Source organism: Giraffa tippelskirchi, chromosome 13 (assembly GCF_054371585.1).
Source record: "Giraffa tippelskirchi isolate mGirTip1 chromosome 13, T2T-mGirTip1v1.2.pri, whole genome shotgun sequence".
NCBI lineage: Eukaryota > Metazoa > Chordata > Mammalia > Artiodactyla > Giraffidae > Giraffa > Giraffa tippelskirchi.
In genome coordinates this window covers 72,085,494-72,113,331 of record NC_137287.1, presented here as the reverse complement: position 1 = coordinate 72,113,331, position 27,838 = coordinate 72,085,494, and the positions used below count along the sequence as shown (strand labels likewise).

Sequence of the window (27,838 nt, the reverse complement as noted above, 5' to 3'; positions counted from 1 at the left end):
GATTAGGCTTGATGAATTCTGATGGACCCGGGCATGTGGCTCATCTCAGAGTAACTCAGCCCTGCCCCCAGTGAATGCCAGGATGTTGCCTGGTGACAACAGCTGGTGGGAAGTCCTCCCCAAAGAAGGCAGCATGAGATGAAGATGTTGATAGAGGTGGGTGTGTAGGGCATGGGGGGGAAGTGCAGAGAGAAAGTGGGGAAGGAATTAACAGGCAGGATGTAATCATCACTCATCAAGAACTGAATTCCGTTTTACACATACTGTCATGTTTCATCTTCACAGCATTCGTAAGGTCAGTGGAATTTCACCCATTTTACAGAAAAAGGCTGAAGCTCTGAGAAACTAAGCAACTTGGTCAGGACCCCACAGGAGCTCACGAGCCATGGTTGCAATCCAGGTCTCTGACTTCAAAACCCTCCCCGTTTCCTGACATGATCCAGGGTCCTTAAGGCCACCATTTGATGCTCAGGTCTCCAAGGGGCAGCCCGTGAAGTTGACCTCATCCAGAGGAGCCCTACTTGGGGACCAGAAAAGCATGGTCTGAAAACTCAGCAGAGACTGGAGGTGAGGGTCCCACATCTCTCTATGTGCCTCTTTGTCCAACTGAGAACTGTCTTGTGGGAAGACTTAAGTCAGGAGTAATTTTAATTTTTCTATTATTTTTTATTGGGATATAGATGCTTTACAATGTTGTGTTAATGTCCAGTGTACAGCAAAGTGAATCAGCCATATTTCTTTCCCATTTAGGTCACCACAGAGCCCTGAGTAGAGTTCCCTGTGCTATACAATAGGTTCTCTATAGTTATGTATTTTATATATAGTATCAATAGTGTATATGTGTCAATCCCAATCTCCCAAAGCTTTCCTCCTTGATGTCTATGTTTGTTCTCTACATCTGTGTCTCTGTTTCTATTTTGCAAATCAGATTATCTATACCATTTTTCTAGATTCTAGATATTAACATATATTCGTTAATATCAGTTCAGTTCAGTCACTCAGTCATGTCTGACTCTTCGTGACCCCATGGACTGCAGCACGCCAGGCCTCCCTGTCCATCACCAACTCCTGGAATTTACTCAAACTCATGTCCATTGAGTCGGTGATGCCATCAAGCCATCTCATCCTCTGTCGTCCCCTTCTCCTCCTGCCTTCAATCTTTCCCAGCATCAGGGTCTTTTCAAATGAGTCAGCTCTTAGCATCAGGTGGCCAAAGTATTGGAGTTTCAGCTTCAACATCACTCCTTCCAATGAATATTCAGGACTGATTTCCTTTAGGATGGACTGGTTGGATCTCCTTGCAGTCCAAGGGACTCTCAAGAGTCTTCTCCAACACCACAGTTCAGAAGCATCAATTCTTCAGTGCTCAGCTTTCTTTATACTCCAACTCTCACATCTATACATGACTACTGGAAAAATCATAGCCTTGTATAGATGGACCTTTGTTGACAAAGTAATGTCTCTGCTTTTTAATATGCTGTCTAAGTTGATCATAACTTTTCGTCCAAGGAGTAAGCATCTTTTAATTTCATGGCTGCAATCACCATCTGCAGTGATTTTGGAGCCCCCAAAAATAAAGTCTGCCACTGTTTGCACTGTTTCTCCATCTATTTGCCGTGAAGTGATGGGACCGGATGCCATGATCTTAGTTTTCTGAATGTTGAGTTTTAAGCCAACTTTTTCACTCTCCTCTTTCACTTTCATCAAGAGGCTCTTTAGTTCTTCACTTTCTGCCATAAGGGTGGTGTCATCTGCATATCTGAGGTTACTGATATTTCTCCCGGCAATCTTGATTCCAGCTTGTGCTTCAACCCGCCCAGGGTTTCTCATGATGTACTCTGCATGTAAGTTAAATAAGCACGGTGACAATATACAGCCTTGACGTACTCCTTTCCCAATTTGGAACCAGTCTGTTTTTCCATATCCAGTTCTAACTGTTCATACATACGTTCATACAGATTTCTCAAGAGGCAGGTCAGGTGGTCTAGTAGAATCTCTTGAAGAATTTTCTCAAACTGTGGAAGAATTTTCCACAGTTTAATGTGATCCACACAGTCAAAGGGTTTGGCATAGTCAATAAAGCAGAAATAAATGTTTTTCTGGAACTCTCTTGCTTTTTTGATGATCCAGTGGATGTTGGCAATTTGATCTCTTGTTCCTCTGCCTTTTCTAAAACCAGCTTGAACATCTAGAAGTTCACGGTTCACGTATTGTTGAAGTCTGGCTTGAAGAATTTTGAGCATTACTTTGCTAACATGTGAGATGAGTGCAATTGTGTGGTATTTTGAGCATTCTTTGGCATTGCCTTTCTTTTGGATTGGAATGAAAACTGACCTTTTCCGGTCCCATGGCCACTGCTGAGTTTTCCATATTTGCTGGCATATTGAGTGTAGCACTTTCACAGCATCATCTTTCAGGATTTGAAATAGCTCAACTGGAATTCTATCACCTCGACTACCTTTGTTCATAGTGATGCTTCCTAAGGCCCACTTGACTTCACATTCCAGGATGTCTGGCTCTAGGTGAGTGATCACACCATCATGATTATCTGGGTCATGAAGATCTTTTTTGTACAGTTCTTCTGGGAATTCTTGCCACTTATTCTTAAGATCTTCTGCTTCTGTTAGATCCATACCATTTCTGTCCTTTATTGAGCCCATCTTTTCATGAAATGTTCCTTTGGTATCTCGAATTTTCTTGAAGAGATCTCTAGTCTTTCCCATTCTGTTGTTTTCCTCTATTTCTTTGCACTGATCGCTGAGGAAGGCTTTCTTATCTCTCCTTGCTATTCTTTGGAACTTTGCATTCAAATGGGTATGTCTTTCCTTTTCTCCCTTGCTTTTCGCTTCTCTTCTTTTCACAGCTATTTATAAGGCCTCCTCAGAGAGCGATTTTGCTTTTTTGCATTTCTTTTCCATGGGGATGGTCTTGATCCCTGTCTCCTGTACAATGTCACGAACCTCTGTCCATAGTTCATCAGGCACTCTGTCTATCAGATCTAGTCCCTTAAATCTATTTCTCACTTCCACTGTATAATTGTTAGGGATTTGATTTAGGTCATACCTGAATGGTCTAGTGGTTTTCCCTACTTTCTTCAATTTCAGTCTGAATTTGACAATAAAGAGTTCATGATCTGAGCCACAGTCAGCTCCCAGTCTTGTTTTTGCTGACTGTATAGAGCTTCTCCATCTTTGGCTGCAAAGACTATAATCAATCTGATTTTGACGTTGACCATCTGGTGATGTCCATGTGTAGAGTCTTCTCCTGTGCTGTTGGAAGAGGGTGTTTTCTATGACCAGTGCATTCTCTTGGCAAAACTCGATTAGCCTTTGCCCTGCTTCATTCTGTACTCCAAGGCCAAATTTGCCTGTTACTCCAGTTGTTTTTTGACTTCCTACTTTTGCATTCCAGTCCCCTATAATGAAAAGGACATCTTTTTTGGATGTTAGTTCTAGAAGGTCTTGTAGGTCTAGTTAGTTCTTGTAGGTCTTCATAGAACCATTCAACTTCAGCTTCTTCAGTATTACTGGTCGGGGCATAGACTTGCCTTACCATGATATTGAATGGTTTGTCTTGAAAATGAACAGAGATCATTATGTCATTTTTGAGATTGCATCCAAATACTGCATTTCAGACTCTCTGGTTGACTATGATGGCTACTCCATTTCTTCTAAGTGATTCTTGCCCACAGTAGTAGATATAATGGTCATCTGAGTTAAATTCACCCATTCCAGTCCATTTTAGTTTGCTGATTCCTAAAATGTCCACATTCACTCTTGCCATCTCCTGTTTGACCACTTCCAATTTGCCTTGATTCATGGACCTCACATTTCAGGTTCCTATGCAATATTGCTCTTTACAGCATTGGACTTTACTTCCATCACCAGTCACATCCACAACTGGGTATTGTTTTTGCTTTGGCTCTGTCTCTTCATTCTTTCTGGAGTTATTTCTCCAGTGATCTCCAGTAGCATATTGGGCACCAACTGACCTGGGGAGTTCATCTTTCAGTGTCCTATCTTTTTGCCTTTTCATACTGTTCATGGGATTCTCAAGGCAAGAATAATATTAATTCATTAATATACAATATTTGTTTTTCTTTTTGACTTACTTCACTCTGCATGGCTGTCTCTAGGTCCGTCCATGTCTCAATAAATGACCCATTTTCATTCCTTTTTATCGCTAATATTCCATTGTATATATGTGCCACATCTTCTTTATCCATTCCTCTGCTGATGGACATTTAGGTTGCTTCCATGTCCTGGCTATTATAAATAGTGCTATAATATGGAGTAATTTTTAAAAATCAGAAGTTAAGGTACTGAGCACACATGTGTGCCAAACACACAAACACACACACACACACACTGTATGAACATGAACACAAAAGTACAGGGTCAAACTTTCCTTTTCTTTTAGCCTCCTATGAAGATTCTGGTGGCCATGCTGGAGTTGGATTCATGTGAAGCCTCATGTTTGTCCCGTGGGGGTGGGCATAGGTGAAATGAAACAGTTGAAAGTCGGCTATATCTCCCAACTTCTCTGCTCTTAGATCCAAGGACTTGGTGGCCAGGAGAGAACAGGGGATCTCTGATCTCAGCCTGGGGCTACACCTTGACTTTGGAGAAGCTCTGGGAGGAAGTTCATCTTATTGTCATTATTTTTCCCCCTTCTCATTGTAACGCTACTTCCATCTTAAATCCTTGACTTCATCAATAGGAGTCTTTCCAAGGGGCCTGGCAAGGCAGTAGCACAGAACAAAATCTCTTCTGTGCCTTTGACCTGGGCCAGAGTCTGACCCTTCATCACACAAGTGGAGGAAAGGAGGGCAGGAGTGACAGCTCCCTCCCCAAAGGGCACCCTGCCTAGCAACCAAGCAACACTGCTGCCACAGGGTCAGAGGCTGTGATGATTTCTCTGTGCAGACTGACATGCCATTAAGAATGTAAAGCGTATTGACGCGACTCTACAAAGGGAAATGGAGGGATTTAAGAGAGAGTGGGCGAGGGGAGTTTAGAGAGGCACCAGGTCAAGCCCCCAGATGAGTCATCACTCAGTTCAGACACCAGCAATGCCCGGTGGGGGATGCGAGGGTCTCCTGCACCGCGTAAACCATTTCCCTGCAAGTCTAAGAGTTACATGTTAAGAGCAGATGGCTCTCCCAGAGCCTGGATTTATTCTGATGAAACGACTTTTGATTGAAAGAGATGGGTGGGTGACAAGAGCAAAAAGGCTGGGATGTACACCTTTGTCCCGGTTTCCTTTCTCCTCATTGGCAGGCCCCCTACACTTCCTGGGCTCCATTTAGTAAGGGTGATTGGGGCTCACGCTGCGGGTAATAAACCAGGAGGAGGCACGAGCCCTGAGATGGATCTTCTTCTAGAAGAGTCCCACTGAATATGTAGAGAGACCCCAGCAGTTGATGGTGACTCCCTGACACCCCCTGAGAGGGACGTCCTTGCTGACTTTGAAGGCACTTGAAGCTGGTAGGACTTAGAACAAGGACACATGAGGTCCTGTGGGGCCTGTGTGAAGACCGAGAAGGGCCTGGACCTGGGGACCGAACTCAGGGGACACTGGTTTTGATCAGTGTGAAGGCTCCTCTTGCTCTGAGCCTTCCTCCACTATTCATTAATTGACGGATGCATTCATCCATCCATCCATTCATTGATCCACCTGGGCAGTCATTTAACATTGACCATCTGGGTCAGGCTCCGTGAAAATGAAGATAAAGAGGATGCTGCTCCTGCTCCCCAGACATGGTCGTTCTTGAAGAGGAATAGACTCTGAGCACAGATGCACCTGCTGTAGGACCCGAGCATCCGGGGAGGCTGATGGACCCTGTGAGCCTGAGCCCAGCCGTCACATGGCGATGCTGGGGCAGCCTGGGTGGGAACTCGAGAGCAGGTGTGAGGTCAAGGCAGCTTCCCCTTCAGAGAGGCTGCAGCACAGGGTCTTAAGTTTAAAAGGTAGTTGGGAGCGAGGGGGCTTCCCTGGTGGTCCAGTGGTTAGGACTCCATGCTTCCACTTCAGGGGGCACAGGTTCGATCCTTGGTTGGGGAAAGATCCCACATGCCACACTCAGAGGCAAAAAAAAAAAAAGGCAGCAGAGGAAGAGAAAGGGGCCGGGAGTCCCCGGGAGCGAATGTGCAATGGAAAAGCCCAGCAGTAAAGGAAAGAACAGGGCTCCTGCCTACCCCCTTGGTGTGGAGATCTCCTCCCGATGGGCTTGCAGACCTTCCCAAGATGAGATTCACATGCAGACCATCCCTGCCTCCTGGCCTTGTATCAGCACCTCTGATTCATCCCCCCATGTCCAAGGGCACTTGGCTCAGCTCACCTGCTTCTCCTTTTTCCCATTGTGAATTTTTGGACGCAATTCCTTCCTCTCACCTTATCAGTCTGCAGGAGGCTGGTGTGGTTTGCCTGAACTGGACTGACTGCCAACTTCTTCGGTGGCTTGGCTTCAGAGTCAAGACAGAACATCGGTGCCAAGCTGCCTAATGGCTGACGCGAGCATGTGTTAAGAACCTAATAAAATATCGCCTCCAAAATTTCTGGCCAAATTCACTTATGTAAATAAATCAAACATAAGGCCTGTCCCAGAATATCCCATCGGGCTTTGGGAGACCCCTTTAAAACCTGCTCCAAGCGGTGAGGGTGGTGCCTAGAGGGCTAACCTATGAAACAGTCCTGTCCTTCCCAGGGACCGTGCTGAAGACATGCTGTCTGCTGTCCCTTCCCGTGTGGGACCAATCCATAAATTCCTTCTTGGATGCACTCCCAGGAAAGGCTTGCCTGTGTGTGAGAACTTAGCGTGCTTCTTGGGTCTGCTAACAAAACTGGTGTAACCTGGTCAGCACCAGGAACTAGTTTATTTCATGTGTTTGATCACCTTCAGTGGAGTCTGTCTTATTTAGTGTTTTAATCCCCCTATTTTATACCATCTAAAATTTTGTAAGCTTCCTTCAAGCCTTTTGAAAGTGGGGCTGGGGGGTCAATGTAGGCAAATAATAAAAAATAGTATTTCTGATCTGAGAATGAGGGTCTTACAGGCGCACTGGTTCTCCTTGGACCCGGTACTACATCATCTGTTCTCATCCACTTAATTAGCACGTTGCACGGGAGGGGCTGCAGTGCTTTTGCTCTGTTGTCGGCTGACTTCAGTGAAATGGCTCTTCAGGAATAAATATTCCTCAGCCAAAAGTTGCTCTCCCCTCCTTTACCTCCTGAGACACCAGCGCCTGTGCACTTTCTCATCTCTCTCCCACCCCGGCGGCGAGAGCGCCTTCTTAATTATATTGGAAATGACATCATGGGCAGAGCTCACTGTCTCTCTCCAGCTTGTACCTGCCAGCAATTTGCAAGAGCCATGGGGGGAGGGTCCACAGGGAGGAGCTTTGGGGAACTTCCAAATTAAAATGCTAACCAACCTCAGAAAGCCAGCACCATGCCTCCATAAGTCCCTGGAGCAGGAGAGAGATTTCTTTCTGGCCAGTAAATGTCATTTTAACCCTAAAGAAGCAGGAGACAAGGACTGATGTAAGAGAGTACATCACTGTAGTGAATGGAGGCGAGCATCGCTGAGCAGACACTGGGAGCAGAGATGGGTGCTATTTAGGGCAAGTCTACCCAAATGAGTTCGTTTCCAAGGGAAGTTGTCTGCTTTCTCTTCTCCTTATTGCCTAGTGATGATTTATTCATGGTCCCTGAGATAAAGGATGTGACAGTTCACTCAAAAGAGGATTTAGATTCTGATCAGAGTAGGCCCATGTCAAAGCAGTGAGGGGATAAGTAATTTGTATGGGGATTCAGTTACTGTTGGAAGGAGAAAAGGAGAGTGTACTTTTATTCAGCACCTTCATGCACCAGGTACTTTATAAATGATCATGTATTGACTCCTCACAGCAACCCATGAAGTAGGTGTTATTGTTCCAATGTTTCAAAGTGAAAATAAATGCCAATCATGTTACACATGGAATAGAATTGGGTTTCCAAGCCCTGGCGTCTGACTGCAAATCCACTGACTATACTGCATGAAAGGGGCGCTTACATTTTAAGATCCATCATAGCACCATATATATTTTTAAGCCCCTCAAGATGTCCCACTCTCCCCATCATCATGCTAGCAGGCAGGCTCTCTATTTCCTGTATGTGGGTGATGAAGCTGTACTGTCTGAAAACCATCCATGCCCTTGGCATAAGACAGTAGGTGCCATCCTTCTGTATATCACATGTACCTGTCCCAGAAAATGGCTCTACCCTAACTCTTCCTCTCTGTGCTATTACCATATCGTCCCCTTACTAATGAGACTCCTAAGAGCTCCTCAATACCATGGACTACAGAATTTATGGTTGGAATGGTCAAGCCTTGCCTTAGATTCTATGGCCTCTGGTGAACCACACAGAGCTAATTTCAAAGCTCCGATGTCCTGTGCCCTGGAATGATGCTCTTCTTCACTCTTGCCTGAACATTAGGCAAAGAAAAGAACTCAGTGTGCAGTGTCATGAAGACCTCAAGTTTGAATGGGTTTGGGTGTCATTTGTCCCATTGGAAAGGTGACCAGTTGGCCAGTTTCATCCTGGAGAGCTCACTTCACCTTCCAGGGAATGTATGGGTGGTTTACGTCAAAAATAGTAATTTATCACTCACAGTAGGACAAAATAGGGTCATAATCTGGTATGCAGGGCAGGCTTTGAGTTAAAGGGAAAAATACAAGTGGTAGACATGATGACCGTGGATGATGAATCCCAAAACCCTTAGCATACCCCATATTTGCTTCCAGAATCTCCAGATTGGGGCTGCAGACTGTCAGCCAGCCCAACCTTATAGAGACCATCTGAACACCATGCATCTTTTTGTGTTTTCGCCTCACTGAAGCGGTTATCATCTCATGAATTCGGAGAGGCTGCTGAGGGGAGCCACCCTGGATGAGCAGTCTGCGTGACATTGCCCTGAGCAGGCTGGAGTCTGGGGGAGTACTGTGTTAATCAGCAGACCCTCCCTACTGAACACCTGCCCGCCCACCCAGAGTCCCCGGGGAGCAGACCCTGAATAAAGCAGGCTCCCCAGCCGGCTGGCAGGAGCACTTTGCATTTCTGGAGGAGTAATGATTATGTGCGCCTGTCAGAGCCTTCCCATTGGGCATCATTCAAATGCACGGATGAGAAAGACTCGGCTTCCCAGACTGATATCAACCCCAACTTTTCCCCACGCTGGGACCAGGGTGTATCTTAGCAAAATGTGGAAGAAACCATGTGGAAATAAGAGGATGAGAACAAGGGAATACATTAGTATTGCATAAAGAATAACATATAAGAATAGTATAAAGGAAGGGGCCAAGTAAGTGGGAAACCAGAGGTTATTCCCTGGAAGTCCCTGATGCTGGATTAAATGACAAGGTCTGTTGGAAGGAGCAAGAATGGGGAGGAAGCAGAGGGATGAGGTTAAAGGGAATTGGTTGCAGGGAGAAGTTAGGTTGGAGGAAAAGATGCACTAAAAGGAGAGATTAGGAGTACAGACACAATACATCCTTTCCTGGGGATATGAGTAACTTTGCCAAAGTATATGTCAGAGCGTCCTTCGTGGGTGCCTGGAGGTATAAGACCCCATTGAAACCCGAGGACTGTCTTGCATCTGGGTCTGTGGTTTCTGGACCTCATGGGGCCCCACAGTCTCTACCTAGGAGTCTGTGCTTCCAACCAGCCTTGAGAGAGCATGGAGGTTTCATTCTCCCCCATGGGCAGCTTTCTTGCTAGACTGGTGGAGCAATCAAACCATGACCCTTCAGTCTGTCCCGATCTACCAATTAAAAAAAATAACAAACCACCTTTATTAGGCATCTATTGTGTGCCAGGCACTGTGCTTGGGTGCAGGGCTACAGATATTGATCAAACCTGATCCTGCCTTCCGGGAACATATTGTCTGGCAGAATTCTGTTGTGTTTAAAAAACGCAGCTTCAAACTCTTCCTGTCTGTACTGTCTGTTACTTGCTGGATTATGCAGCATTTAAAACCAAATCTTTGGAGTCAGTCCTGGTCTCAAGCCCCACATCTGCCCTGTGCCTCTGGGAGGTTGTGCCTTGGGCACAGTGACCGTTCTAAGCCCCAGTGTCTGCATGTGTACAAGGTGTTACAGGTTTGCTTTGAAGGTGAAATAAGATGATATAAGTGAAGCATGCAGCCCAGAACCTGGAGGGGGCAGGGGGCTGTAGAATATGGTGGTGCCCCGGGGCAAAGGGGCAGCGGCAGCTGGAGGGAAAGCGGGAAAGGGCCAGGAAACCTGGACATTAGCATGGTGTGTGCAGTGACAGGTTTTTGTCTGCCAGGACTCCCACGTGATTGATGCCCTCTGGTTTTCTTTCCTTCCTGTTTCAGATCATTGCGGCCTTTTCTCAAACCACTTGCTGAAGTGGACTATTGTTCAGTTGCTAAATCGTGTCTGACTCTTTTCTGCGACCCCATGGACTGTAGCCCACCAGGCTCCTCTGTCCATGGGATTTCCCAGGCAATCCTGGGTTGCCGTTTCCTTCTGCAGGGGATCTTCCTGATCCAGGGATCAAACCTCCGTCTCCTGCATTGGCAGGCAGGCCAACAGGGAAGCCCAGTGTGGACTAGCAAAGGGCTGTCCTGGCCCCATGTGTGCTGATCACTAAGGTGACCTCCCTTGTCAATGGACAGGCTTCTCAGCCCCATGAATCTTAGTTTCCTGCCTTATCAATTAAACATGATCACTAAGGTGACCTCCCTTGTCGATGGACAGGCTTCTCAGCCCCATGAATCTTAGTTTCCTGCCTTATCAATTAAACATGGGTTGGGTAACCAGTCAGTAGCTCTTTATATAATCCAGTGTTCATAGGTGACTTATACCCACCTGATCATTGAGTTAAATCGGCTGGTTACTAGCTTTGTGCATTTGGCAAGTTACTCCTTTCTCTGGGCTTTGGCTCCTCCTGTATTACATTGGAGTGATCCTGACATCTGCCTCCTGGGTAAGGATTGACTCACTTCTCTGCTGGGAGAGATGCTGCACCAGTAAACAGAAACCCTTAGTATTGGATGTGGCTGGAGTCAGCTTTGCTGCGATGCTCTGCTGCTGGTCCCTCCTGAGCTGGAGGTCAAGCATTCGTCTCCTGTCCTCTAATGAGTTGGGGTTCAGACTGAATGGGGACCTCCCAGATGGTGAGATGCTCTCTCTGTCAGGACCCACGGAGATTTACAGCACCCCCATCCCTACCCCAGCCTATCCCAGGCGCCTGGGGGCCCTGAAGAACGAATCAGCCTACATAAAGCCGCCCCGCTTTTGCCCCCAGCCACGGGAACCCAGAGGCAGGAAGGAAGCCCGCCTCCCCAGCTAATCAGCCAGAGCATCAAGGGGGAGACCGGGAGGGGGAGCGCAGCCAGACCCACGGCTGTGTGCGAGCTGACCTCATGCATTCTCTCCATCGCCGTCGCCCCCTCCCCAGGATACAGGAACAGCCAATCAGCTCTCTGCTGCTTATTGCCGAGCCCCCCAGGGGGGAGGGGAGGGCGGGAGCCAGGTTCCCAGCTGCTCCAGGAAACACAATAACAGGCGCGGCTTCAAAGAGGCCGCAGGCACGCTCTGGCATCATTAATTCAGAGCTGGCCCTCTTCACCTCCCTGTCTCCCTCTAGGTTTTCAGAAAAGTTGGGAAGAAAGGGCACACTGACCACTCTTTCTTTCCACTCTCAGCACAGGACTCTGCCACCCTACAGCTGCTCTGCCTCCGCCTCCTTCTCCGGGGCGGGAATCACATTTTTCTGGGATGGGGCTGGCGGTGCCCGGTGCCCAGGGGCGGGTGTGACCCAGCTGTCCCCAGCAGCCTGGCTGTCACAGGGGGCACTGTGAATTGTCCACAACAGCCTTGGGGAGGAAGGAAAGACGAGAGGGTGATCTCTCAGTCTCCCAGCCCCGTGATTCCTCCCAAAGCACAGATGGAGCCGTGTGAGGTTTTAATTTTTTTAATGCAATTAATTCAGAAGTAGCGATTCCATTGATTTCGAATCTGAGTTGCCTCCAAGAAATGGAGGATGACAGGAAAGGGCTTGAGGGGAGAAGTGAGTGAGTTGAAGCTGCCTGCAGCCTCCGATCAGCTCCCAAGACAAAGGTGTCTCCAGCTGGACTTGTGTTTGTGGCTTCCTTGCTCAGGTCAATGGCATTATAAAGAGAAAGTGCAAATACTAGTACAGGGCTTTCTGCAGAGACCCCATTTTATGTCCCAAACACCCAAGAGGTTTGGGTTTTCCTGTTGGTAGGACCTGAACTCCAGGCACCGCGGGGCTTATGTCCGTAGGTGTAGGTTCGTTTTCTGAGGCTGCCATAACAAATCACCACAAACTTGGGTGCTTGAAATAACAAACACATTCTCTCACAGTTCTGAAAGGCAGAAGCCAAAGTCAAGCTGTCAGCAGAGCTGAGCTTCCTCTGGAAGCAGGAGGGGAAAATCCGTTCTTTTCAGCTTCTGGTGACTGCCAGCCTTCCCTAAAACGTGGCTTCATCACTCCCGTCTCTATCTTCACACGGTCCACTAGTGTGTGGCTGTATGTGTCAGAACTCTGTCTCTCTGCTAGAAGGATCTGTGTGATTGCAATTCCTTTCAAGGATCATAATCACATCATTTGTAATCAGGGGTCATGTTCACCTGCTCCAGCATTTAGGATAGACCTTTTGGGAGGGGGGTCACCATTCAGCCCATTACAGGGTACAGCAAGTCATGTCACAAGATTATTCACCATGTTCAGAGTACCCTGTCCTATTTGCAGAAGCCAAAACAGGCAAGTAACCCAAGTGTCCATCAGTAAACCAACTGTCCATCAGTGGATCAATAAATAAACAGAATGTGGCTCATTCATACTGTGGAATATTATTCAGTCCTGAAAAGTAAGGAAATTCTGATACCTGCTGCCACATGAATGAACTCTGAAGATGTTATGCTAAGTGAAATAAGCCAGCCACAAAAGGACAAACACTTTATAATTGTACTTAGATGGGGTACCTGAAGTAGGTTCATAGGAATGAAAAGCAGACTGATGGTTGCCAGGGTCTGGGGGAGGGGGAAATGAGGAATTGGTGTTTAATGGGACCAGGTTTCTGTTTTGCAAGAGGAAATATTCTAGGGTTGCACAACAGTGTGAATGTACTTAATAATATTGAACTGCATACTTAAAAGTGGTTAAGATACTCAATTTTATGTTATTTGTATTTTACCATACTTTAAAAAATGTTTGAATTAAAAGTAATACTGTTTGTTAATGCATATATGTGGAATCTAAAAAAATGGTACAGGTGAACCTATTTGCAGGGCAGGGACAGTTCAGTTCAGTTCAGTTGCTCAGTCATGTCCAACTCTTTGCGACCCCATGAATCACAGCACGCCAGGCCTCCCTGTCCATCACCAACTCCCAGAGTCCACCCAAACCTATGTCCATCGAGTCAGTGATGCCATCCAGCCATCTCATCCTCTGTCGTCCCCTTCTCCTCCTGCCCCCAATCCTTCCCAGCATTAGGGTCTTTTCCATTGAGTCAACTCTTTGCATGAGGTGGCCAAAGTGTTGGAGTTTCAGCTTCAGCATCAATCCTTCCAATGAACACCCAGGACTGATCTCCTTTAGAATGGACTGGTTGGATCTCCTTGCAGTCCAAGGGACTCTCAAGAGTCTTCTCCAACACCACAGTTCAAAAGCATCAATTCTTCGGTGCTCAGCTTTCTTCACCATCCAACGCTCACATCCATACATGACTACTGGAAAAACCATAGCCTTGACTAGATGGACCTTTGTTGGCAAAGTAATGTCTCTGCTTTTAAATATGCTATCTAGGTGACAGAGACACAGATATAGAGAGTGGACATGTGGACATAAAGAGGGGATGAATTGGAATATTGGGTTAACATATATATACTACCATGTGTAAAATAGATAGCTATTAGGAACTCAGCTCAATGATGACCTAGAGGGGTGGGATGGCAGGGAAGGGAGGCTCAAGAGGGAGGAGATATATCTGTATATATATAACTGATTCATAGCAGAAACCAACATAACATTGCAAAGCAACTGTACCCCAGTTAAAAAAATGTTAAAGGATAATAAAAATAAATAAATTTACTGCAACATAAGATTATGCATGCCAAGGATAAACAAAATCCCTGTGGTAAATTCTAGAGGAGTTCAGAGGAGAATGAGACTATTTAGAGATGGGATGATCCAGGGTCCTTCCTGGAAGAAGTGGGCCTTGAGCAAAATAAAATTTAAATGGGAGGGGGCAGGGGAGAGAGGATATTGTGGGAAAAAGTTAGGAAATGAGATTGGTGGGGTTTTTTTTCACTCTGATACAAATAGATTGGACAGAAATGAGCACTTTGGGAGAGAATTGGAGAAAAGTGAGATTGGGTAGGACCTATATTCAAAAGAGTGGCCTTAAATACCAGACTGGCCTTTACAACTTGATATTATTTAGGAGATTATTATAATAATTCATAGGTGAGATAATGAGCATCTGAAACAATAGTGAACACATAGAACATTCACTTTGTCTCAAGCACTTGCTCTGGCACCTAATGCGGATCAGTATTAATTCATTCAATCTTCATTGCAGTCCTATGATGTGGGCATGGAGATCATTCCCATTTTGCAGCCAAGAAAGCTGAGGTGGAGAGAGGTCAAGTGACTTGCCCGAGATTGTATAAGAAGGATGGCTGTGTTAACTGATAGATTTAAGAGATCCAGGGAGATCAGAATGGTTGCATAGTTTTTTAGAAAGAGTGACTAGACCCTTGAGAATGTTGGGCAGGTTTTAGGGAAGGAAGGAACGAAATTTAATAAATTTAATAAAAAGTTTAATGAATAAAGAATCCAAGAGTAGGAGTCTTGATTCATCAATCTGGTTCATAATTTTATAGAGGAAAATGCTGAGGTTCATAGAAGTTACAGAGTTTGTCTAAGAGCATCTCTCTGGAATGGATGCATGTTAAGTGGAAAGTAGACTGTGTGATTGATGATAAAAATATTCTGTGGAGAATTAGAGAGGAACTAGGGTATCATCTGGTCAGCTGATTCCTCTCGCCACACTTTGCCTGGACAGTTCATGAGGTCAGCTAGAAGGATCATGTGTGCCCAGAGCACTGTATAGCCATGCATCCATGTAAAGTGTTCTTTTGATCATTACAATCCAATCATGTCCCACCTTGGAAGCCAGTATAGACAGGGCTCATTCCTGAACCCTGTCCATGCAGGTATGTGCACAGTTTCCCACTGGAACAGTCCAGAGCCCTGGTAACTCAGATCTGCATGGTAGAGTAAGACGTTTATAAAGAAATTCTATTGGTCAGTTATAAGGAGGAATAACAGCCTAGAAGGGCACATGGGAAAAGAATCTGAGATAGAAAAAGGAAACGAGAAAAGCTATTGAGTGAACAAAGTTCATTATGGGTTGAGAGAAAGTCAGTCTTAAATGTCATGACCTCGGAGAGCCTGGATGGCGCCAGTGACCCAGAACAGGCTGTTTCTAACCTACAACGCATAGGGCTTGCCTTGCTCACACTGGCATTGAGGCCCCAGCCACATTTGTCCTGTAGAACCTGACCTGTCTACAGGCCACCTGGCTGGCCTCGCTCCCAGCCAAATCCTGCAAAGATCCACAAATGTTTACAGCAGAAGTAATTGGCAAATTATAATCAGCAGATTTTGTAAATGTCCCTTCAAAGTAACTAATAGCATAAAGCTTTCTGCTTACACAGCAGTGTTCACCAAATGAGTTTAGGAAACCTTCTGAATGATGTAAGTTCATTAATCAGCACCGCGTCAAGGTGGGATATTGTCTTAGTTTGCAAGATCAGGGAATCACTGACTGATGCCTTAAAGAGCTTTAAACCTACCATACAGGGAATTAAAATTTCAGTGCCTGAATCAATTGGATAAGCTAGGTTAGGCTCTGATGACAAACCAAACTCTAAGGTCACGGTGAAAACTTAACAATGAGGTTTATTTCTCACTCATGCTACTCATCCATGCAGTGGATGGGAGAGCTTGCTCTCATTGGTAGAGCAGCTACCAGCTAGGGTAGTCACCACAACAGTGGAAGAGGAGTGTGTCTTATTTTTTTAAGATTTTTTTTTTATGTGGATCATTTTTAAAGTCCTTATTGAATTTGTTACAAGATTGTTTCCATTTTATGTTTTGGTTCTTTGGTCTTGAGCCATTTGGGATATTATTAGCTCCCTGACCAGGGTTCGAACTTGCACCACCTGCATTGGAAGGTGAATTCTTAACTACTGGACTGCCAGGTAACTCAGAAAACCTCTTAATTTAGATGATAATATCATCATATAGGAGACTACTCACATGAAGGACATGGCAGTACCTCAGTAAGTTCTTTGAAAGGCATGAGATTGAAAGAATGGGAATTAAATATATAATTTGAGTGTTTCAGATGACTGGCCAAGGTAGCCCCATGCCTCCATTTCTGCAGAGAAAAGGCCTTACCCCTGGACACAAATATTAATATTTAAGGCCTATGGGCTAAGACTACACTGCTTTTCCAAGCTCATTTCCTTTTCCCAGACTCCCCACCACCTCTCCCATATACAGGCTGGTCATTCACCCAGCCCGTTCTATGGAACGATTGCAGTATTTAGTCATGTGATAGATGACTTCTAGTCTCTTCCTGGGTAAATTTGTGTACCTCTGGTCAATTCCATTGAGATGATGGCTTTCAAGTTTAACTCTGTTCTTTTCTTGGGTAAATTTGTATACTTCTGGTCATTTCCCTTGAGATGATGGCTTTCAAGTTTAACTCTCAAAGAGAAGGAAATCTTATTTCCATCATTTGCAAGTTTGGGCTGGGAATCTCCCCCTTACCTCTAAGAACCCACAAATAATGAATTACTAGTCACACCTCATTTTAGAAAACCGGTTTGGTCCATTGTGCTCCCCCCGTGCACCCTCTATCACCATTCACCAGAGTTGACCTCATGTGACTTTTGCCATTCAAAAAAAAAAAATCAAATCTGTTCTGAGAACAGTGAAGATGCTTTTACACATGTGACACAAGCTTCAAAGGCAGACCCCAAAGATGATCAAAATGTTTGAAGAAATAGCAGATTTTAGAACTTCTGTGACTGCACTGAAAGGAATGCAAGCATTTGGAAGGATAAGTTATGGTACTTTGCAATGTAAACATCAGTCTTGCCTCCCTCCATTGGGTCACAGCCTCTGCATTAAATGCTTTTTATCTGGGCAGCCAGGTACCTTGTGGGGATGGAGGTGATGCTAGCAACACAGCCCCACAACATCTCTTAGCAAATACAGCCTGAGGCTTCAAGAGCCCTCCTCCCCTTGGATTCTACTTGTCACTCATTAATGATGCTCTGAGATGTGCCACATTTACTCCCCTGCCTTCCCTAGTGTTAATGGCAGTATAGCATATGGGATGACGCTGATTTCTCAAAATGGATTCTCCTGTTGATTTATGTCTTCTGAGGGGAGGAAGCTCTGCCCCTGCTTCAAAACCACTCTCATCATTTTTGGCAGTTTTCATTGGTAAATTGATAGTGATGAGACTCCGAGGCTGCCACGCTGGGAGCCCAGGATGAGGCAGCAGAGATGGAACCATCTGCTTTGGCTTTTTGAAATGAACACTAGTTCTTACTCTGTGCCCTAATGAGAGTTTAAGGGCCTGTTGGCAAGTACTGTGTGCTGTGCATTTCTGTATCTCCTGCAGGGTTCCCTAGTGCCCTACACATTTTAGGCACTCCATAAATGTTTGTTGGATCAAAGGAAGTGCCTGTCTTAGTCTGCCTGGGCTGCCTAACAAGTACAATAGGCCTGGAGGCTTAGATAGGAGACACTGATTTTTGTCATAGTTCTGCAGGGTGGAAGTCCAAGGTCTGGGTGCCAGCCTGGTTGGGCTCTGTGAGGGCTCTTTTCTTGACTTGGAGACTGCAGCCTTCTCACTGTGTCCTCACCTGGTGGGTAGAGAGCAAGCCAGCTCTCTGGGATCTCTTATAAGGACGCTAATCCCGTCATGAGAACCTGCCCTCATGACCTCGTCTAACCCTGATCAGCTCCCAGAGGCCCCACTGCCTAATGCCATCATAGTGAGGTTTAGGGCTTCCACATATGAATTTGGGAGGGGGGACACAGTACAGTCCTTAGTAGCACCAAAAAAGTGAAATAAGAAACTAAGCTGTCTTGTAACTTTTTTTTTTTGGCCATCTTAACCCATTTCACCCACCTCTACTCATCCCCCCCACCTCTGGCAACCATCAGTCTGTTCTGTGTATCTATGAAGTGTTTTTTAATTTTCTTTTTTAGATTCCACAAATAAGTGAGATCGTATAGTATTTATCTTTCTCTGTTTGATTTATTTCACTTAGCATAATACCCTCAAGGTCCATCCATGTTGTTGTGAATGGTAAAATTTCCCTATTCTTTATGGCTGAATAATACTGCATTGTGTGTATATACCACATTTTCTTTACCCATTCATTTATAGATGGACACTTAGCTTACTTCCATGTCTAGACTGTAGTAAATAATTCTGCGGTGAACAAAGGGGTATACATGTCTTTTCAAGTTAGTGTTTTTTGTTTACTTTGGATGAATACCCAGAAGTGGAATTGCGAGATCATATGCTAATTCTAAAACTTTTATGTAACTCTTTGTTAAAATTAATTTTTATTTATTGTATTTGTGGCTGTGCTGGCTGTCTGTTGCTGCACACAGGGTTTCTTTAGTTGCAGCGAGTGGGGGCTACTCAGTTGCTGTGCGTGGGCTTCTCCCTGCGGTGGCTTCTCTTATTGTGGAGCACAGGCTCTAGGCTTTCGGGCTCCGGTAGTTGCAGCACACTGGTGCAGGAGTTTCAGTGCATGGGCCCAGTTGCTCCGTGGCACATGAGATCCTCCCAGGTCAGGGATCAAAACCGTGTCCCTTGCACTGGCAGGTGGATTCTCAACCACTGGACCATCAGGGAAGTCCTGCTATGTAACTCTTGATTTACACATCTTATCCACCCTCTTAATAGAAAAATGGAACAAAGTAACCACCAGAACAGGAAATATACTCAGGAATAGTATACTAATGTGCGTAAATGCCAATACACACACACACACGTTTTCTCTTCTCAAATCCATTTTTGCTTTGTGCTTGGAGACATCCAGCGAGTATGCTTGGAACAGGGCAGTTGTTGTAGAATAAAGGCAATGCATCTACAAAAACCTGATCTTGGAGGCAATTTAGAAATAGTTGATGCCTTTTGGCTCCACATCTCTATCATCAGCCTTTCCTTCCCTCCTACGTCTGAACCTGGTGGTGGTGATGTTCAGTTCCTAAGCCGTGTCTGACTCTTTGTGACCCTGTGGACTGCAGCACACCAGGCTTCCCTGTCCTTTACCACCTCCTGGAATTTGCTCAGACTCAGTCCATTGAGTTGGTGATGATATCCAACCATCTCATCCTCTGCCACCCTCATCTCCTGTCCTCAGTCTTTCCCAGCATCAGAGTCTTGCCCAGTGAGTCAGCTCTTCGCATCAGGTGGCCAAAGTATTAGAGCTTCAGCATCAGTCCTTCCAGTGAATATTCAGGGTTGATTTCCTTTAGGATTGACTGGTTTGATCTCCTTGCTGTTCAAGGGACTCTCAAGAGTCTTCTCCAACACCACAGTTCAAAAGCATCAGTTCTTTGGTGTTCAGCCTTCTTTATGGTGCAACTCTCACATCTATACATGACTACTGGGAAAACCATAGCTTTGACTATATGAACCTTTGTCAGCAAAGAGAGGTCTTTGCTTTTTAATATACCGTCTGTATTTGTCATAGCTTTTTTTTCCAAAGAGCAAGTGCCTTTTAATTTCATGACTGCAGTCACTGTCCACAGTGATTTTGGAGCCCAAGAAAATAAAATATGAGCCTGGTAGTCTGTAGTCATCTCAACAGTGATAGGCCAGAGTGATGGATATATTGACAATGCAAACCGCTACAATGATTTCATACCTAAGGCTCTAACACACTCCTTTAGATTGGCAGAGATGTTCAGGAAAGAGTTCATGATAATAATATACTTGGATAAAAATATTCTTGGAAAGGCAGATTTTTGGTTTATTCTTAAATAACTATTCTCAAGTTCCTTTGGCCTTAATGTTAACATTTCTGGCAGGAAGGTACTTTTATTGTTTGAATTTTAAATTATGGGAGCATATAGAATGATCAGGGCTTCCCGAGTGGCTCAGATGGTAAAGAATCTGCCTGCCAATGCAGGAGACGCTGGTTTGATCCCTGGGTTGGGAAGATCCCCTGGAGAAGGAAATGGCAACTTACTCCAGTATTCTTGCCTGGAGAATTCCATGGACAGAGAAGGCTGGTGGGCTATAGTCCATGGGGTCGCAAAGAGACATGACTGAGCGACTAACACACACACCCACCCATAGAGTAGTCAAGGGTAGTCTCTGAAACCAGGGTTCAAATCTCAACCCCAGTACTTACAGAGAGATGTTTAATCACTGGGCACCTGTTTCCTCCCCCTACACTGGAATTAATAATAGAACCACATTATAGAGTTGTGATGAGGGTTAAAGAAGCTGGTGTTTGGAACAGGCCCTAGCACATAGCATATAGCACATAACAAATACTGTATCAGTGCATGGTAAATATATATATATATATATGTATATATATTAGGTTGGCTACAAAGTTCAAGTTTTTCCATTATATCTTATGGGAAAATCAAAATGAACTTATTGGCCAAACCAATATATCTATCTTCACATTCTATAATATATTAATTATAGTATTAATATATCATAGTATTATATAACATTTGTGTTATGCAATATATATTTGATGTATGTCACAGCATATATATATATTACATATGTTAGTGTTAGTTGCTTAGTCTTGCCTGGCTCTTTGCAATCCCATGAACTGTAGCCTGCCAGGCTCCTCAGTCCATGATATATATATATATATAAAGGGACTTCCCTGATGGCTCAGACGGTAAAGCGTCTGCCTACAATGCAGGAGATCCGAGTTCAATCCCTGGGTCGGGAAGATCTCCTGGAGAAGGAAATGGCAGCCCACTCCAGTATTCTTGCCTGGAAAATCCCATGGACAGAGGAGCCTGGTAGGCTACAGTCCATGGTGTCACAAACAGTTGGACACAACTGAGCGACTTCAGTTTCACTTTCATGTATATATATATATATATATATATATATATTTTTTTTTTAATAAGATATCTTCCTGTCAGCTCAGTATAAAATGTTCTCCTGTGTGGAGGAGGTGAGCTGTGAGGTGTGACAGCCTTGTCACTGAGCAAGTACCATTTGTTGATAGAACAAACTACCAGTAAAGAAGGCAGAAGGTCTCAGTCCACTGATGGCCCTGTCCTCACTGTCAACTCCTTGGGTTTTATAAAAACCATGTGTATGGATATTCTTTAACTTTGAGACATTCCCTTCAAAAAATATGAGATTGAGATTGTATGTTTCAGGAAATGAAATCTCTCATCACTTACTCTTCCTTTTTGTTCTCTCTCTAGCCCAAGCTTTTGGCCAAGGAGCTGCTTGACCTCGTGGCCTCTCACTTCAACCTGAAGGAGAAGGAATACTTTGGAATTGCCTTCACAGATGAGACGTAAGTACCCACGGGTTCAGAAAACCCGAAGGGAAAATATGGAACCTGAAATTGCACTGTCTCAACTGTCTGCAGTGAAGGCTGCTGCAGGCCACTTAGGTCTCATGGTTCAGGGTCAGTCCAAGTTCATCATCTGAATTTCAAAGGCCTTGTGATCATGCCTGGAGAAACCAAAGGATATAATTAGGGTGATGCTCATATTATGAAATTATTAGGTAAACCAGTTCTTATAATCAAGCCAGTGCATGTTCAGAACTGAAATGTTTCTTTTTTAAAAAAAGTAGATTTGTCTGGATTTGTTTTCTGTTAGAGTTAAATGAAAACGTCTGGAAATGCAGCATTTCTCCCCAGTGTTGGAATAACAATAACAGGAAGTCAATGCGATGATAAATTCAAAATGAAGAGTATCTGTGCAGTTTCACTGTCAATGATGAAGTAGACTATAAAAATGGAAAATTCAGACTGCTCATCTGATGAAAAGTACATTTTGTTCAGTGATCTTTCAATTTGGCTCTCTAAAGTGGTGTTTTGCAACACAAGGGAGTATCTTTACTAAAATTTCAATTTCCTTCTTAATATATTGTTAATAAAAGAGTACTGTGTACACCTGCACAAATTCCTCGATACGCTGTTCTAAGCAAATGTTTTACAGCTTTTGCTCCTCTGTGCATACACACACACACTTGCACACATGCTCCTCCAGACCCTGATAATTACACAGATGATGTCCTAAAACATTAATAGATTAGGGTTAGGTTAGCATCTGGACAAGACGACTCAGGGAGGCAGGTCCCATTGAAGCAGGTTGGGCTCAGGAGCAAGGGCTGGAGGCATCCACATTGGTCAGTGGGAGAGATGATCAGGTGTATATGTGAGAGGACCCTCCGGGAGCTGCAGATGGATGGGGCGGCCGCAGTATTTATCATCCATATCGGGACCCTGTGGGTAAAGGAGGGGTAAGTTGGGAGTGTCTGGGGCAAACTGGGCAGATTATCAACCCTCTAAATTAGCAACCTTTCAGGAGCCAGGTGTGAGCGGTACTGGGGGCAGAGTCACACCTGGCTCCAGAAAGTCGGGAGGAAGAGGCTGCCCCTGGCCCTGGAGCCTCAGAGAACCGAGCCAGAAGGGAGGTAGGAGTGCTTGCTCCTGGTCTAGAAGGATCGCTGTTTCTGCAGGTGGGACCTCGTAAACAGGGCTGTGACCTGGAGGGCTGTGATGGGAAAGAGCCTGCAGAGTAATTTTAAAAAAATGCTTCAAGACAAATGTACAAATATACATGGAGAATAACCACTTTAACGAATGCAGTTCTTTACTACCCTTTCTCCTGAAAACCACTGTAACCCTCTCAAATGGTACCCAGACATTTTTCACTAATTAGAAGGAAGCCACAGTTTCAATTCGTCATATCCTATTGTTCACATTTCCCAAGTACGTTTCCTCTTCTCAGAGAGCCAGTGAACTCAAGATGGGTCCCAATTCGGCTTCCCTTTTGGATAAACAAATCAGAGAACAAGCTTATTGTCCTGGGCCCAGGAGGAAAAAATACACCTGCCGAAGTTTTCAGATCACAGCCCTAATGGCACCAGCCAGGAAGAAGCAAACATCAGGGAGAAAGTCACTCTGCTCCCAGGAGAGATGAAAGCAGGAAAACCACACAGCACCGCCCACCTGTCCCATCGAATGGAGCCTGTCTGCCCCAGGCTCCCTGGGCTGGTGGGGAAAATGTGTGTGTGTGCCTGTGTGTGTGTATATGTCTATCTGCTCCAGATCTTGACTCTCCTGGCTCCCTGGGCTGGTGGAGAAAGTGTGTGTGTGTCTGTGTGTGTGTGTGCCTGTGTCTGTGTGTGTGCACAGGCATGCAGGCTGGAGGCACGCAGGCTGGAGGGAAGGGTCTCTCTCCCTGGACTGTGAACTGGCAGCTGGAGAGCCCTGTTGGGGAGGGTGGGGGTGATAAGGAGGATATGAACCATCATCTGGCACCGTCCAGAGGAAGAGTGGCCACCACCAACCTCTTCACCCGGGTGTGGGTGGGAGGGCTCCTCTGGCGATTTTAGAAGTGGCGGACAGCCAGCCGAGATCTGTGGACTAGACTTTGCAGCTGGCAGACAGTTCCTGGAAAAGAGATGGCAGATGGGCCTGACTCACCGGGGAACAGTGAGTATCAGGGACCCCTAGGAAATCAGGAACCAGCCTCCAAGAGACCAGGATGAGGAGACAGAACAAAGGGAAGGCAGGGGTGGCCGTGACTCAGGGCATTGTTAGTCAAGGGCTGACCACACCTGGGACCAAGGTGTTGGCTCATGGCCTCTTTGGTCATCTGACCTTTTCTCCTTTTCTTGGGAAAGGAATGAATGAAAGCTGTGACCACAGAATGGTGCCTGTGGGTGAGGCTTGGTCTGTGCATTGTGCTTAGTTGCTCAGTCATGTTCTACTCTTTGTGACTCCATGGATTGTAGCCCGCCGGGCTCCTCTGTCCATGGAATTCTCCAGGCAAGAATACTAAAGTGGGTTGCCATGCCCTACTCCAAGGGATCTTCCTGACCTAGGGGTTGAACCCAGGTCTCCTGCATTGCAGGCAGATTCTTTACCGTCTGAGCCACCAGGGAAGCATCTAGGGTGGTGATAATACGTCGGTAACCACTATCCTTGTCCTGTATCCCGCCTCTGCTCTCACACTGGGCACTGCTAGACAGTAATACCAGATCATTTAATAACTGGATTTTCAAATTGTGCATGTGTATTGTGTTTGTGTGTGTGTGATTTCTGCAGGTGCTACACTGTGTATTTTATAATAAAAAGCAGTTGAACTTTCATCCTTTATTGCAATCCAGGCATACCATATGCATTTGCCTTTTTCCTAATTCAGATCAAAACAAGACTTAGAAAGTGCTATAGGGACTTCTCAGCCAGTTCAGTGGTTAAGACTCCACTCTCCCAGTGCAGGGGGCACCAGTTCCATCCCTTGTTAGGGAACTTAAGGTCCCTCATGCTGCGTGGTGCAGCCAAAAAAAAGAAGAAAAAAGTGCTGTAAGCTATAAAATACTGCACTAGTGTTAGGCATTGCCAGCAGTGTTATAATTCCTAATAGTACAATATGTGACTCGTGTATAGTCAGTGAGTCTTTCAGTGTGAACTGCTGTTGATGACATTTTGTAGGATCTGGATGGGCATGGAGAAAAGAAACATGAAACAGAATATAGACGAAACTGGAAGATTCTCTAAGTTCCCTTCACCCCTAAGTTGCATTCATTAATAGTGTCCAAGGCCACAGTGCCAGACTGTGTGTCCAGGGGTGTTTCTTATTGTTAGTTAATCAATGAGGGATTAGTACTAGGTCTATCTTCTGTTTTTTTTTTAATTCAATTTTTAAAATTTTTATGTAGAAATAATTAGTTATACAGAAAAGCTGCACAGATAGTACAGAGTTCTCACATACCCCTCACCCGGCTTCCCCTAGTGTAGATATCATAAATACCATGTGATAAGTATCAAAACTAAGACATTAACCTTGGTATTGATACTGTTAGTAACTGAACTACAGACTTGATTCAAATTTCACCACTTTTCCCACTGAATGTCTTTTTCTATTTCCAGATTCAAGTGCCTTTAGCCTCTTTTATTTTTAATAACTCTGCACAAATAAAAAGATATACAGGCGTACTTAGTTTTTTTATGGTTTCTTTTATTGCACTTCACAGATACTGTGTTTTTTACAGATTGAAGGCTTGTGTGGTAACCCTTCATTGAGCAAGTCCGTCAGTGCCATTTTTCCAACAGCATTTGCTCATCTTGTGTCTCTGTGTCATACGGTCTGGTAATTCTCACAATACTTCAAACTTTTTCATTTTTACTGTATTTTTTTATGGTTTTCTGTGATCAGTCATCTTTGATGTTACTCTTGTAAAAAAGATTGCAACTCACAGAAGACTCAGATGAGTGTTAGCATTTTTTAGCCATAAAGTATATTTAATTAAAGTATGTACCTTGTTTTCTTAGACAATGCTACTGCAGAGTTAATAGACTACTGTGTAGTGTAAACATAACTTTTATATGCACTGGGAAACCAAAAAATCCATGTGACTATCATTTTTGTGACATTCACTTTATTTTGGTGGTCTGGAAGCAATCACCCAGTTATCTCTGAGGTGTCCATAGATGGTTATCTATGAATATCTGAAGTGTGGTGATCCATGCAAACTGCATTTTAGCAGTCTTTAAAACGTTCTGAAGGCAAGTAAGAGCCTAGTGTAAGATTTTTTTAAATATAATTTTATTTATTTATTTTTGTTTGTGCTGGGTTTTCATTGCCACATGGAGTCTTTAGTTGCAGCAAGCGGAAGCTACCCTCTTCGTTGCTGTGCTCAGGCTTCTCACTGAAGTGGCTTCTCACACTCTGGAGCACAGGCTCCAGGCACATGGGCTTCAGTAGTGGCAGCACATGGGCTCAGTAGTTGTGGTGTTTGGGTGTAGTTGCTCCGTGGCATTTGGAATCTTCCTGGATCAGGAATCAAACCTATGTTTCCTGCGGCTCATCCACTGTGCCACCAGGGAAGTCCTAGTATAAATCGGATCTTAAAATAATTAATGTTTTGCTACTGACATGGTCCTCAACCTTGACTCCACATTGGATTCACCTTGGACACTTTATAAAATGCCACTGTCTGGGCCCTACCTCCAGAAATTCTGATTTAATTGGTCGGGGTGTGGCCCAAGCATGAGGATTTTTGGAAGCTCTCCAGTTGATTCTTCTGTAGCCAAGTTTGAAAACTGCTGTTGTAGAGCAGAGGGATGCTGGTGTAAGATGTCTCTGCCCCCTCCCTCCAGATTCAGGAAGAGAAGCTGAGTTCATTCTAACTTTGAATATTTGGGGCCCATCAGGACTCATGCCACAAGCCTGCAAAGTTATAAACTCTACCCCATTCCAGATTCTGGAAACCTAACTGTTTAGAACCCACTCAGAACTTCAGATTTCGTGTTTCCTAGAGTACAAATAGAGTAACCGAGATTTTCATTTATCAAACACTGACATTCATCATTTAAAGAAAGCTATTTTTGTATGTTATTTTTGAAATATTCCCCCTGCTGTTTCAACACCCAGGCTGATTTTTTTTTTCAGAGGTCATGGTTCTGATGGTATAATTTAAATCCATAAAGCCCTGTTTTTAGTTATCTGATCTGTTCTCAGTCATAATTTTTTCTCTGTTTGGGTTTCTTTTTAAAAAAACTTTATTGAGGTGTAATTGACATACAAAACTGCACGTATTTAAGGCTTCCCCCGTGGCTCAGCAGGTAAAGAATCCATCTGCAGTTCAGGAGCCACAGGAGACTCAGGTTTGATCTCTGGGTCAGGAGGAGCCCCTGGAGGAGGAAAATGGCAACCCACTCCAGTATTCTTGCCAGAAAAATATCATGGACAGAGGAGTCTGGCGGGCTACAAGTACAAAGCGTCGCAGAGTCGAACACGACTAAGCAAGCACAGCACATATTTAAAGTGTACAGTTCAATGAGTTTGTACACAGGCAAACATGGATAACACCCAAGTTTTTAATTTTTTAAAAAATTTTATTTTATATTGGACTTAGTTGATCTATTTTATATTGGACTATAGTTGATTAACAATGTATAGGTGTACAGCAAAGTAATTCAGTTATACATATAGATATATCTATTCTTTTTCAAATTCTTTTCCCATTTAGGTTATTACAGAATATTGGCATAGGCAAACACCTGTAACACCCAAGTTTTCCATTTTTAAAATAAAAAAGTTGACAGAGGATCCCACCATCAACAGCAATAACTGAACAGCTTTTAGGCTATTTAGCAGAAATTGTCAAATACTTCTCAAGGTGAAGTCATGATTAATTGTAACATATTTTAATTTTAATTTTAATTTCCTGTCATAAATTTTAAGGACTGTTTGTCAAATGCCATAAATGAGTATCTGTGCAAGAAACTTTAAGAAGTATTTAGAAAGTTGATGGAAAAAGATACAAAACTCAGTTAAGCTATTGTTGCACATTTTCAAAGCCATGTACAGTTCCAATGTATTCTCACATACCAATTAGGAAAATGAACAGTTCTTAACCTCTTATTTAATCACAGACCCCTGTGAAATTTAAGAAGTTACATTCCCTCACCCCCACAATTGTTTACACACAGAATAATTAGTGCTTAAATTTTAGAAGGTTCACAGG

General features: G+C 44.3%; 1 protein-coding gene across 14 annotated transcripts in view; it reads left to right on the top strand.

Annotated features, from left to right (window-relative positions):
* FRMD4A (FERM domain containing 4A) overlaps positions 1-27,838 on the top strand; it is an 845,860-nt gene that overhangs the window by 651,926 nt on the left and 166,096 nt on the right. For all 14 annotated transcript variants that reach the window (XR_014072374.1, XM_081553514.1, XM_081553513.1 and 11 more), the window contains one exon: positions 21,550-21,644. Coding sequence is in view for 13 of the 14 variants with exons in the window: in XM_081553514.1 (XP_081409640.1) it covers positions 21,550-21,644 (95 nt within the window). In the remaining variant the exon portion in view is untranslated. The remainder of the gene's footprint in view (positions 1-21,549; positions 21,645-27,838) is intronic.